Source organism: Amphibalanus amphitrite, unplaced genomic scaffold (assembly GCF_019059575.1).
Source record: "Amphibalanus amphitrite isolate SeventyFive unplaced genomic scaffold, NRLGWU_Aamphi_draft 001090F_arrow, whole genome shotgun sequence".
In the NCBI taxonomy this organism is placed as follows: domain Eukaryota; kingdom Metazoa; phylum Arthropoda; class Thecostraca; order Balanomorpha; family Balanidae; genus Amphibalanus; species Amphibalanus amphitrite.
The window spans coordinates 191,975-204,356 of NW_024882584.1; the positions used below are offsets into that span (position 1 = coordinate 191,975).

At 59.7% G+C, this 12,382-nt stretch overlaps 1 protein-coding gene across 1 annotated transcript; it reads right to left on the bottom strand.

Annotated features, from left to right (window-relative positions):
* Positions 1 to 4,148: 4,148 nt before the first annotated feature.
* LOC122370015 (trithorax group protein osa-like) lies at positions 4,149 to 7,627 on the bottom strand. Its single transcript, XM_043345240.1, has one exon. The coding sequence runs from the start codon at positions 7,300 to 7,302 to the stop codon at positions 5,056 to 5,058; it is 2,247 nt and encodes a 748-aa protein (XP_043201175.1). The 5' UTR covers positions 7,303 to 7,627; the 3' UTR covers positions 4,149 to 5,055.
* Positions 7,628 to 12,382: the final 4,755 nt, after the last annotated feature.

A 12,382-nucleotide genomic window follows, 5' to 3' on the forward strand; every position in this document is an offset into this window, starting at 1 on the left:
GAGCGACGAGAGGCGAGGGCTGCCCTCGATCAGTCGTCCACACCGGAGAACCGCGAGGCGTGGAAACGCGCCAAGAAGAAGGCCGCGGAGACCGAAGAGGAAGCGAGGAAGAGAGCGTTCCGGACGTTCGCCACAGAAGAGCTCAACCAACATGCGAACCTGGGCCGTATCACCAAGTTGCTCCGCAAGATGGAGGGCGGTGTACAGTCAACTGCCCCTGGCCAAGCTATCAACGGGGACCGCGGCCGCGAGGCCGTGGAGGACCGTAGCAAGGCCGAGGCATTTGTCGCAACGTACGCTGCTGTCAGCAAGCACGTGCGCAGCAAGAAGTGGGACAGGCGCACCAAGGCGGAGTTGAAAGGACGTCGGCGGGCCCCCTGCTCCTGTGGTAATAACAGGACAGACGCCTGCCAGCCTTTCTCTATGCAAGAGATGAACGCCCAGATGAAGAAGATGAAGTCGCGGAAGGCGCCGGGTCCGGACCAAGTATGCGCGGAGCACCTGCAGCACCTGGGCCCCAGAGCGCGCGAGACGCTGCTCCATCTGATCAACTCGACCTGGACAAAGGGCGCGATCCCGGCAAGCTGGAAACGGGCTACTATCATCCCGATCCCGAAGCCAGGGAAGAACCCCAAGGACGTCTCCAGCTATCGTCCAATCGCCCTGACGAGCACTGTGGCTAAGCTCGCCGAACGGATGGTGGCCGCCCGTCTCACGCACCTCTGCGAGATGCACTGTCTGATCCCGCCAGAGCAGGTGGGTTTCCGCCGTGGCCGCGCCGCTGAAGATAACCTGAGCCGGCTGATCCAGTCGGTACAAGATGGCTGGAACAAGCCGAAGGCTCGCGGCCGCCCAAAGGACGGTATCACTGCAGACAAGTTTGTGCTCGTCGCCTACGATTTCGCGCGAGCATATGATACCATCGACCACAAGATGCTCCAGAACAAACTGCTGAGACACCTACCTAAATGCCTCGTCACCTGGATCTTCCAGCTGCTCAGGGATCGCCGAGCCTGCGTGGAGGTAAACGGCGTTCGCAGCCGGGACAGGCCCTTCAGAGCCGGCCTGCCGCAGGGATCCGTGCTCGCGCCGACCCTATACACGCTCTGGGCCGCCGACCTCATCGAGGAGCTGCGCAAGGTGCCCCGCACGGACTGCTACATGTACGCAGACGACACCGCCACAGTGAGCGCCGGCCCGAACATCCAGATGGCTCTGTCCCGAGCACAGCAATCGGCAGACATGATGGCGAGATGGGCGACCAAGAACAAGATGAACATCGCCGGCCACAAAACCCAAATCCTGGTTCTGTCTCAGTGGGCCCCTGACGCCAAGAATGTCACGCTCAAGGTCGCAGGATCGGACGTCACCGCAACATCTCATGTCAAGCTGCTGGGAGTGACGCTAGACCGCCTCCTCCACTTCGGCGAACACTGCGCCAGCCTGCGCCGCAAGGTCCGCCCACGCACAGCACAGTTGAGGAAGCTCACCGGCCACTCATGGGGACTACGAGAGCATCACCTGCGCACAGTAGCCAACGGCTATGTTCGCGGCGCGTTAGAGTACGCTGCAGCAGCCTGGCTGCCGGCGGCCTCCCCGTCCCACGTGGAGCTGGTCGATCGGGAACTGCGCGCGGCGGCCAGGGCAGTCACCGGCTGTCCCATGTCGACGCCGACGCACGGCCTGATGGCGGAGGCCGGCATGGCCACGGCAGAGATGCGACGCACCACTCTAGCCACGAGAATGGTGATGAGAGCAGCCTCGCTGCCTCCAGACGACCCACTGAGAGCCGTGGCCACCGCGACACAGCACTCCCGCCTCTCCGCCGTTCGCGGCTGGCGCGAGCTGGGGCGCAACACCCTACGCGACCTGGGAGCGCTGGATGTTCCAGTCGAGCCCAGCCTTGCGGCAACTCTCCCTCCGTGGACTCCTACGGAAGGAGTCTCCATCGCCCCCACCGCTGGACCCGCATGCGCAAGAGGCAGATCAGATGAGTCCCGGAGAACCGCGGCAGAGGACCTACTAGAGAAGCTCCCGGGGGCGGAGCGCGCGATCTGGATATGGTCGGACGGATCAGCGACAGGAGGAGTGACATCGGGCGGAGGAGGCGCCCACATCACCCTCCCGAACGGCAACACGGAAGAGGTCAGAACCCCAGCAGGCGTCTACTGTTCGAGCACAAGAGCGGAGCTGGTTGCACTCCGAGACGCGCTCGCAAAGATCGTGGAGATCGAGCAAGAGGACGCCGCCCCCGCCGGCGGTGACGACCCAATCATAGCCTGCCTAGACTCCCGTGCGGCGCTGATGACACTGGAGAGCGGTCCCGCAGCCCAGACTACCCAGCTGGGAGCCACCATCTGGCAGCAGCTGCTGCTACTGGTGGAGCGCGGTCGACCGGTGCACCTCCAGTGGGTGCCCGCCCACTGTGGCCTGGCCGGCAACGAGCGCGCCGATGCAATCGCAAAGGAGGCCGCAGGCATGGACCAGTCAAATGCCCCTATTGACACCAGGAGCGCCACCCGCGCCGCCGCCAGGTATGCCCGGCGCCAGTGGCAACGTGCATGGCCAGACGGCTGGTACAAGGAAATATTCGGTGAAGAACATCTACCGGGACCGGTCAGCGGTGACAACCGGATGGCCGCGGTTGACACACATCAGCTGCGGGCGGGACACTGGAGCCAGTCGGCCCAGTACCTGCACCGCATCGGACGCCGCCCAACTGACACCTGTCAGGGCTGCGCCGACACCGAGTGCCCAGCGGCTCGATGCCTGGTGTGCGGCGAGGAGGCGGATACGCCGCGACACGTGCTGCTTCGCTGCCCGTGCCTGTGCGGCGCGCGCCTCCACGCGCTGGGAAACATGCACGGTCGACCACCTGACCTACGACGGGACGACGTGGTGGCGGCCTTTGCCGCCGGCTTTCGCTCATTCCAGAGCCGATCGGCTACGCCCCGGCAATAGCTGGGGCCGGGAGGAACATCATCATCATCATCAGCTGACGGGCCGCCGTCACTCGCTGTCATCCTCTCTGTCCGTCATCAGGGTGTCCCCCGACAGTCACCGGGGTGTCACTGGTCGTCACCGGCTCCCACACGTCACCAGACGCTCCCGCCAGCGCCGCCGCGCGACCCGAGGCCACCGTTCCGGCGCCGCGCTCGGATCGAGTCTCGATGTGGGGCTGAGCTGTCCGAGCCACGATATCCATCTGGCTCCCACCGGGTCAGATACCATCTGCGCCAGTGACCTTCCCCCGCGGCCGGGGCGACTCGACCGGCCACCATTCTTTGCGCCGCGCCGGCCGCGACAGTCGCCGAGCCGCGCCGCGCTGTCCACCACGTGAAATATGGGGCGGCACGCTAAACGAAAGGCCATTTATTTGGCGCGCTGCGCGGCCGGCCCCGATTGGTGGTCACGTGATGTGACGACCCGCTCCGGCGGCTCTCGCTCGGTCAGCCGTGTCCACGGGCAGGCCACGACAGAGAAACGTAATCCCAGTGTTTAGCGGATTTTCGTAACACGACCTCCGTGAGCGACGTCGAAGCCAGAGTCTGACGGTGTTCCGCATAAATTAGTGGAGACCTGTGCTATAAAGTATTTTCCAGCTCAGCGAACACTTTCAGGGCGGCCGTGACGATTTTCTTTCAATTTTCTCTCGGTAATGTGGGCCCCAGCTCCGATAATTTCAGAGATCTAGTCGGCCGTTTCAGCTGCTACACACAAGAAGGGCGAAACATCCAAGAAATCTTAATATCTGGCTTTTGGTGACGATATAGTTGGCAAAAATTAGTGGAATAGGAGGAATAAGTTTATAATTTGTTTACCGTTTTTGGGGAGCACCGAGCGGAATCAAACTTGGTAAAACTAGGTAGGTTATGGCCCTGGGTTATGGCTACGATTTACGAAGAGTTATGCCACCCTACAAATCGGCTAATGAAATAAAAATAACGCACCGGCTATTGGTAGACGTTATTTCGGGCAGGTGGGTACTATATCTCCACAAACATGAGGAAATTAGATAATATTTTCACTTTTCATCTTGCGAAACGTGTAGCGCATGTGCCCATCCATGTGCTCCAATTTGGCCCAAGGCAAGCATTCCCAAGGCAAGCAACTAAACAGCATTCATGTAACGAAAAAAAACGCATACATATGTCCAGCAGCATATTTATTACGTACAAAAACCCATCGAGTATTCGAGCAGAGATCAAAAACTCAAACGGAAATGCTGGATGGCAAGTACACTGCTGGAAATGATGATCGCAAACATGATTAATAACATCCCATTTATAACCAATCCCGATCTGGCAATCATCTTCGCTCGTCAAAAACACGAAGACGCTGGCAACAGTTATTGGCACAAGTCAAATATGGGATTGGGTATGAGCACAACATTATGGGGATCAAAACTATGGCACACGCGTCCCTAAATGGAAGTTCTTATCAGGCCCTTCAATCAAGGCTGTCCTTCTCTTGCACGTGGCGCATGCCTCGCATTTTACTCGCGTCGGAGCTTCCACAATCCACAAAGCTGGTTGAAAATAGTTCATGAGAGTCGCCAGTATGGTCAGCGATAAAACACTGCAATGTTTTCAAACAACCGACCTCGGCTACGTCGTGGTACAAACCCGTCCTGGCAGTGAGCAGCCCGCTCAGGTACAAACATCTGCACACACACTTACAAACACCGTGCCTGAGTTTTCGCCAATCAGTGAACAGGCCTCTCATTCGCGCTCAGCAAATCTCCTGAGCTTGCCACCGCGTGCGAAACACTCACGTAAAACCCTGAGTCGCTCACTGAGTTAGAACCTCGTTCACTCGCACAACAAACCCCTGAGCCCGTCATTGAGATGAATATCAGACCGCCTCGACACCGGCCGGCCTACCTGAGATTCGTCTGAGATGCGTAGGAACTTGGCACATGTCTTTTCCAATGAGATGCACGCGGTCGCTCTCTCTATCACAACACAGTTATATACATGGCACTGAAGCAGAAAGCGTTTACTCTCTGCCCTCTATAAGCGTCCCTGAGCTGTTCGATAGCGGCGCGGAAGTCCTTCAAAAGCTCGGCTGCATCAGATGGCCGTTGCCGTTGACGGCGCCGTTCAGACCGCCGTTGATGCTGCCGTTCATATTGCCGTTCATATTGCTGCCGTTGGCGACTCCGGAGAAGGCCGCCGGGGGCGGGGCGCCGAGCGGCGACCACTGCTGGTGCGGGCTGGCCGCCGGCTGCGGTGCGCCCTCGTGGGTCGGCATGTGCTTCTCCATCTGATCCTTGCGGATGAAGCCCTTGCCGCAGACGTGGCAGATGAAGGGCTTCTCGGCCTGGTGCGTGTAGCGGTGCCGCTTGAGATCGGAGAAGTGCGTGAACTCCTTGTCGCAGATGGAGCACTGGTGGCGGCGCCGGTGTGTGCGGTCGTACTCTGCGCAGCTGACCTCTGGCCGGTGCCGGCGGCAGCACTGGGCGCACTTGGTCTGCCGCTCGCCGCTATGCTGACTCTCGCGGTGCAGCTTGTAGTACTGCAGGCTGCTGAAGCGCTTGTTGCAGCAGATGTAGGGCTCCTCGGTGCATTCTGAGTCCTCAGAGCTCTGCACGCTGCCGCTGGCCGAGCCCGGAGACGGAGCGTCCTCCGACTGCTCGCCGTTCTCCTCCCCGCCCTCCTGTTGCTGCTGAGGCTGGCACGGCGACTGCCCCGGCTGCTGCTGCTGCTGAGGCGGCTGCTGAGGCTGCTGGTGGTGGCCGAAGCCGGGCAGCTGCTGGTGGTGTTGCTGCGCCATCGATTGCTGCTGCTGCGCCATCGACTGCTGCTGCTGCGGCGACGGCAGTGGCAGGCCGGCCTGGCTATAGACCGGCTGCTGCGCTGAGTACGAGCCGAACCCTCCGTACGAAGCCGCCGAGCTGAAGGCGCCCAGGAAGCCGGCGGGCGCCGGGTTGGGCGCCGCCGACACCGACACCTGGTACTCGGGCGCCGCCGGCGGGTAGCCGAGCGGCTGTGGCGGCGGCGCCACGATAGGCGTCGGGCTGCCGAGCGGCTCTGCCGGCCGGCGCCCGAGCTCGCCCGGCGCGCCGCCGCCCTCCTGCAGCGGCGGAGTCATTGGGTACTGCGGCGGCGGCGGCCCGCTCGCCGGCGGGAACGGAAGGCCGTACATGCGCATCCCCTCCGGAGGGCCGGACGGCATGGTCACCAGCGGGGGCACCGGGGCCGGCGGCGGCGGCGGGGCGCTGTCTCCGAACGCGGCCCGGGAGCGCGACTTACTCTTGACGCTGGGCGACGACTTCTTTCCCTCCTTAGTCTGCCGATGCACGATGGTGTTGAAGTGGCGCTTCAGGTGGCCCATGCTGGTGAACTTCTTGTCGCAGACCTCGCAGAGGTAGGTCTTGGGTCTCTTGCACTGCTGCGGCTGGCCGGAGCCGAGCGTCTTGTCACTGCCGGGCGAGTCCGGGCCGGACGGCGGGCCGCCGTAGCCCGGGAACATGTTCGGCGGTGGCATGGCCACCTGCAGACCCGGCGAGCCGTAGCCGGGCTGAGGACCCTGCTGCTGCTGTTGATGCTGCTGGAGCTGCTGCTGATGGGCGTGCTGCTGCTGCTGCTGTTGCTGGAGTTGCTGCTGTTGTTGCTGATGGTACGGCGGGATCATGGGCGGCGGCGGGGTCGAGTTGAACTGGCCGGGAGCGGGGCCGCCCGGCCCGTAGGACGGCGGCAGGTGACCCGGCATCCCCGGGTGTCCATGCAGGTGTCCCAGGTGAGCCGGCAGGCCCGGGTGGCCGGTCAGACCGGGCGGGCCGCCGTAGAAGGGCGGCCACCCACCACCGGCCGCCGGCGTGTAGAAGTGCACCCGGTTCGAGTCCAGGTCGAGGATCTCGGCGCCACTCGTATCGTCGTTGGGCGACTTGGACGAGTGCCCGCCGTAGCCGCTGCTGTCCGGAGTCGGCGGGAAGTGGCCCTCGCTCCAGCCGCCCGTCTCCGGGGGGCCCTGCTCGTGCTGCGGCCCCGGCCCGGGCGGCGGGCCTCCGGGTTGCTCCCAGTACTGCGGGTAGTAGTGCTCCTCTCCGCGCGCCATGTGACCGTTCTTGGAGTCGGCCGGCGCCGGCTCCCACTCGGGTCGGCCGCCCTCGGTCGGGAACGGCTGCCGCTCGGGCGCCGCCGGCTCAGACGCCGGGCCGGGACTGCCGCTCGCCGCCGCCGCCGCCGCCTTGTGGTGATACTTCTCGTGCAGCTCCTTGGAGGTCTCGTTGTTGAAGTTGCTGCCGCACAGTTTGCACACGAACTGCCTGTCGCTGGTATCACCACTCGGACCGTTCATGCTTACACCGCTGCGCCGCTCCGCCGAGACGAGCGAGCGCGCGCGCCGCCGCCGCTGGCGCCCGCTCTTCGCGACTGTCACCGGTCGGCGAGCCCGCTCCGCGCCGCGGTCACCCGACCCGGCTCACTGGCCGCACTCTGCGCGCTCACTCGCTCACACACGTGTCACGACCGCGGCGCGCGGCTCTGCAGATGTTTGCTATCGGCCGCCGCCAGCACTACCGAGCCCATGTGTAGTCTTTTTGTGCGCGGCGCTCAACTGATCGCCTGGCGCTCCGGCGGCGCCGCCAGCGGCCGCGCGTACCTGTACACAACTCTCGCCCTTGTCGACTGACGAAATCCCAAGGTCAAAGGTGGTAATCGCGTCCAACCGGCGACCGGTCAGAGATTTTACGAGGCTGGGGAATAAAAAAGAACATGAACTTATGTTGGCTATCGGCTTCTGAAAAGCCGTTTCGGGCAAATAGTATTTTGAAACATTATCTAGCAGGCGAAAGTTATTTCCCATGAAGTTTGCGCTCACCCCTCCATAAAACACTCGGAATGCGAGCGGTCGGTCCCTCGCGAAGTTAACTTCCCGCCAACCGGCTAAGACGTTCCATACAAATCACGCGGCAGAGGGGAAGAAGCGGGGATGGGGGCAGTAATGTACTGCCCCATGGACGCCAGCCGCCGGCCGACCGGCCACGCGCAGAATTCGCCTGAAAATACGAAATGGCGGCGCTTAGCCCAGATGACTATGCATTTGGCGAGGGACAGGTCGATGAATTTTCCTTTTTTACGGCACCAGTCGTGCCAGAGAAATACAAAAAGAGGAAAAAATGATGCTCAGCTTCAGCCTTATTGCTGACCGTCAGCCATCGCTAAAAACATTTATCTTAGGGATTTCAATTTTCAGTCACTCCCTAGCATCTTGCACAACAGTTCGAATTAAATAATCACGATCGGTTCATGGCAAATGCATCTGCACATACGATTCCAATCTGTCTGCACGACCATAGCTCGGCCGGTGAACTCTCGCACCTGCTGTTCCCTTACACCTGCCGGACCATTTGGCCGTTTTATCATCTGCCCGGCGCTGTACCGGCGCTCGTAAACACCGGCCATCAGCTCCCACGTTTACGTAAACAGTCTGACCGCCGCGGGACCTCTCCCACACTAACTAAACACACTCCGGGGAGCAGAGACAAAGCCGTCTCAGTGAGACTGGCCGGTCGCCCGGCTGTGGACGGCAGAGCTGGGGCTATCGAGCAGGGACCATCGGGTGGAGACTTCAACACGGCGCCGGTGGGTAGCCCCCGCGCGGCGGCCGCCGGCGCCGGGCGCCCGACGCCAGCCCGACGCCCCGAGCCGTTACCATGGCGACGAAGGACTGTAATTTGTCGCGCCGCTGACTCAGGCGACATGTCGAACTGACAGCCAGTCTCTTCGACCGAGAGGGAGACTAACACGGCTAATGCGCAAACTCAGAAAACTCGCCGAACTTCGCAGATCCTTGAAACAATCTGCCAGTGTCCGGTTTTATCCAGTTGAATGAAACTCCTTATCACTGATGGGTTTGGCATGCTAAAAACGGTATTTAGTGAACAAAATCCTCCTTTTGCATTCTATTGCAATGTGTCTAACAACCAAATGCACCGTTTAAAGCCGAGGTGCCAGGACGACACAACTATACCGTTGTTTCCGGCGCGGGCACGATGATTAATCGATGCTCGTCCGATCCGCCCCTTAATTAATGTTTTTGCTAGCATCGGAATTATGTCAGTCGTGACGTGGGTCTGTTTTTGTTCGCGGTACGAGCCAGTGTCACAGGTGGTCCTTGTATCGCTGTCGATTGAATCATCCGAGTTCGGACCGCCGCCGGAGCGGGCAGGAGCCGCCCGGGATACACAGGTGGTCTCCCGTTGAAGTCTCCGGGCGCGGGGCTTGGGATGGGATCGGGTGGCCGACTGGCCAAGCGGCCAACCCAGGCCGAGCCTTCAGCTCTGCCAAGGCTCGGCTCTGATGGGGCCTATGGAGAGGTGTTGGTGAGACGTTCCTGTGCAGTGGCAGGTGTGAGAAATGAACTATCGAAAAAAAAAGAAATTCCGTCGTCCGCTTTCATTTTCTCATGATTGTCGTTTTGTAATGATTATTTCTTATCTTTGCAGGATTGAGGAGGCGGCACGATTTTGAACAGCGCCTTGTTAATTTCGGTGACATTAACGGTGCTCCGGACTCCCCCTCAGAGATAACAGGGAGACAGGAGATAATATTTAGGAAAAAACATTCGAAAAAAATAAATTTTATTTATTGAACAAGGTCAATTTGTCGTGGTCCCTAAAATATTTCGTTTTTTTGAAAGTTCATCGGTGATCGCCGATCAAGGTGTAATAGCTATAGTTCAATAAGTTTGTCTCTAATTTCGACTAAAACTCCTAAACTAGCTCTCTACGAACTGACACATTATATTGCAGCCGATTTCGGAATTTTGTGCGTTTTCCGCCGATCTTATTCGGGAAAGTTGCCCTGACTAAATATTCGGGAAGCTAACAAGATTGTAAGGCTCTTGTTGCCCCATGATGGTGGTACACTCATTTACAGTTGGATCGAATGTGAGGTGTTTTGGCCCGGGTCCGGTCAGGGACAGTTTGCCCTGACCTTGCCTTGCCGCACTCGAGATAATCATTCAGACGCGTCCTCTTTTCAGCAGGTGAAAGCTAAGCAGAGGTCCAGTAAATGTAAAGTGGTGGGAATTTTGTGGTAGGACCTAGCAAGTCGCACGTGGACTGACCAGAACCCTATCAAACTTTTCTCTGCTTGACCGGGCCCTTGGCAGTCCCTGGTCAGCATATTTACAATTTTCTTGCTGTACCTATTGTGATTTGTTCGTTTAGGTCCCTCAACAGGACGCTAGTCCAATCCTACCAGACTGTAGGCTCCTTAGCACTGCAGACCCTGGAACCCCCTGACCGGGTCGCCATTGAACCGGACAAAAAAGGTTCACTTGATACAGTGTCAGACCGCACCCCGCTGTCTAGTCGGAACTCCTGAGCCTGGGTCCGTCCGCCTGGGTCGCGAATAATCAAACCCTTTGTAACCGGGCTACCATGGAGTCCTTTCCGGACCGCACCGGTCCTCCCCGGGTCCCCAGCAGACCAGGGCAAGGAAAGGACTGACCGTGCCCATACCGAACCCGACCCTGTGACTCGACATTGGAGCCTGCCGACCCGGACTTATTGGACCGGGCCAATCTGGTCAAACCCTGTCCGACCGAGCCCCTTTCGACCAAGAATCGATTTTGCAGGACTACGCACACTTGCGAGCGCATCTACTACTGTAAGATATCCTTTCGTGGGTTTCTGTGCAAGCAAGACTGGATGGTGTCCCATTCTAGCAGCTACCTAAATGGGTAAAATCAGGCATGAACGCCAACATTTTAAAATATAATCGCAACCGCAATAGCAAATGACCAGACGGTCCTATCTATGGCTAACGGTTACAGCAAATTGATCCCAAATTTCAGCCTGAAAATATAAAAGTTTTCCGTAAAACCCCACATCTGGCGTATCGGGTGAGCCTGGAAGACGACACCGTCCGGAAAGACGCGTCGCCGCTCATTTACCATTCCCACAAAACACGCTAATGTCCCGCGGAGCGGCCATGTCGCCGTCCAGGCTGATCTGCGCCACATATCCGGCCTAAGCACCGGGGTCGTCTCCCCTTTCACCTCAGCGCACCTGACCAGCCCTTCGTGGCGACTTTCCCTGCGTGGCGCCGTGGACGTCCCCCGGCCGGCCGACGCCGAGCCATCCCCTCAGACAGAGCACGCTCGACTGGGTAATCAGCCAGAGGCGGCGCGAGCGGGAGGGCAGAGGGGTGGCCGAGGGCAGCGGGGCCGCGCACCCTGTGTGTCGGTGCCTGGCCGCGCCTCTGCCGCCGCCGACAAACACAGGCCGGCTGGCGGCAGTGCGGCGGCGGCCGGCGGCGTCCCGAGCGCGCTAACCCTGGCCCCGGGCTGCTCTGGGCCTGCGGAGGACCGCCGGCTGCGCCTCCTGCCGCGCGCGGACGGCGCCGCGCCGGCGGCGGCAGTGCGGCGCCAGCGCCCGCCCCGCCCTCCCCTCCCCTGCCCCCGCGGCGCCGCGCGTCTCGCCGCCCGCTCCGCGAGGCCAGTGTCAGGTGGCCCAGCGGCCAGAGGTGCCGGTAAAGAGGCGCGCACGTGGCGGGCCGACCGCGCCGCGGGGCTGCATATTGGGACCCATTCATGGGCCTGTCACAGGGGCCAGGGTCAACAGCGGCCGGCCCAGAGGTCAGGAGTGGCTGGTCCGGAGGTCAGGAGTGGCTGGTCCGGAGGTCAGGAGTGGCTGACCCAGGAGCCAGGCTAGATGAGCGATGACGGCAACAATTAACCGTCAAATATGGCTCAATTTAGTCCAAGCACAGTGCATGTGGAATACACATAGGTATGTTTCATACAATAGGCATGTTCATCATGCCCTGTCTCTACAAGAAAGAACACAAACCTTTGCTCCATTGCTCGTCATTCTAAGACACATTTATTTTTCTTTACAGTAGCGGCGGAACACCTTGAATTAAGGGGGGGGGGGCACTGCCGACTTTTGGTCCCATTCTTTTCATGCAACGCCCCTAGGGCTAATGTTAAAATGGCAAAATCAGGGGGGCAAGGTGTCCCGGTGCCCCCCCCCCCGTTCCGCCGCCTATGTTTCTTTACATCTTTTCCCGTAACGGCCAATAAGACAAGTGCTGGAGAAACCTCTCCCATTGCTTTGACACCTCCCATTCCTTTATCTTAGCTATATCCTCGATTTGACCGCCTGTAGTTACCAATCAGGTAGGTTGTTTCCACTTTAACTTCAACATTTCCCCCTAGTCTCCTCCCCTATACATACTTCTCTTTTTTATCGATTTTATTCATTCTCCTTTTTCTATTTTCTGTCCCTGGCTAGATTTGTCTTCCTTTTTCTTTCTCCTTCTTGAACTCTCTGCCCCCCCCTCTCTCTCTCTCTCTCTCTCTCTCTCTCTCTCTCTCTCTCTCTCTCTCTCTCTCTTTATCTCTCTCCGTCCCAAGTAGAGTCTCCAGC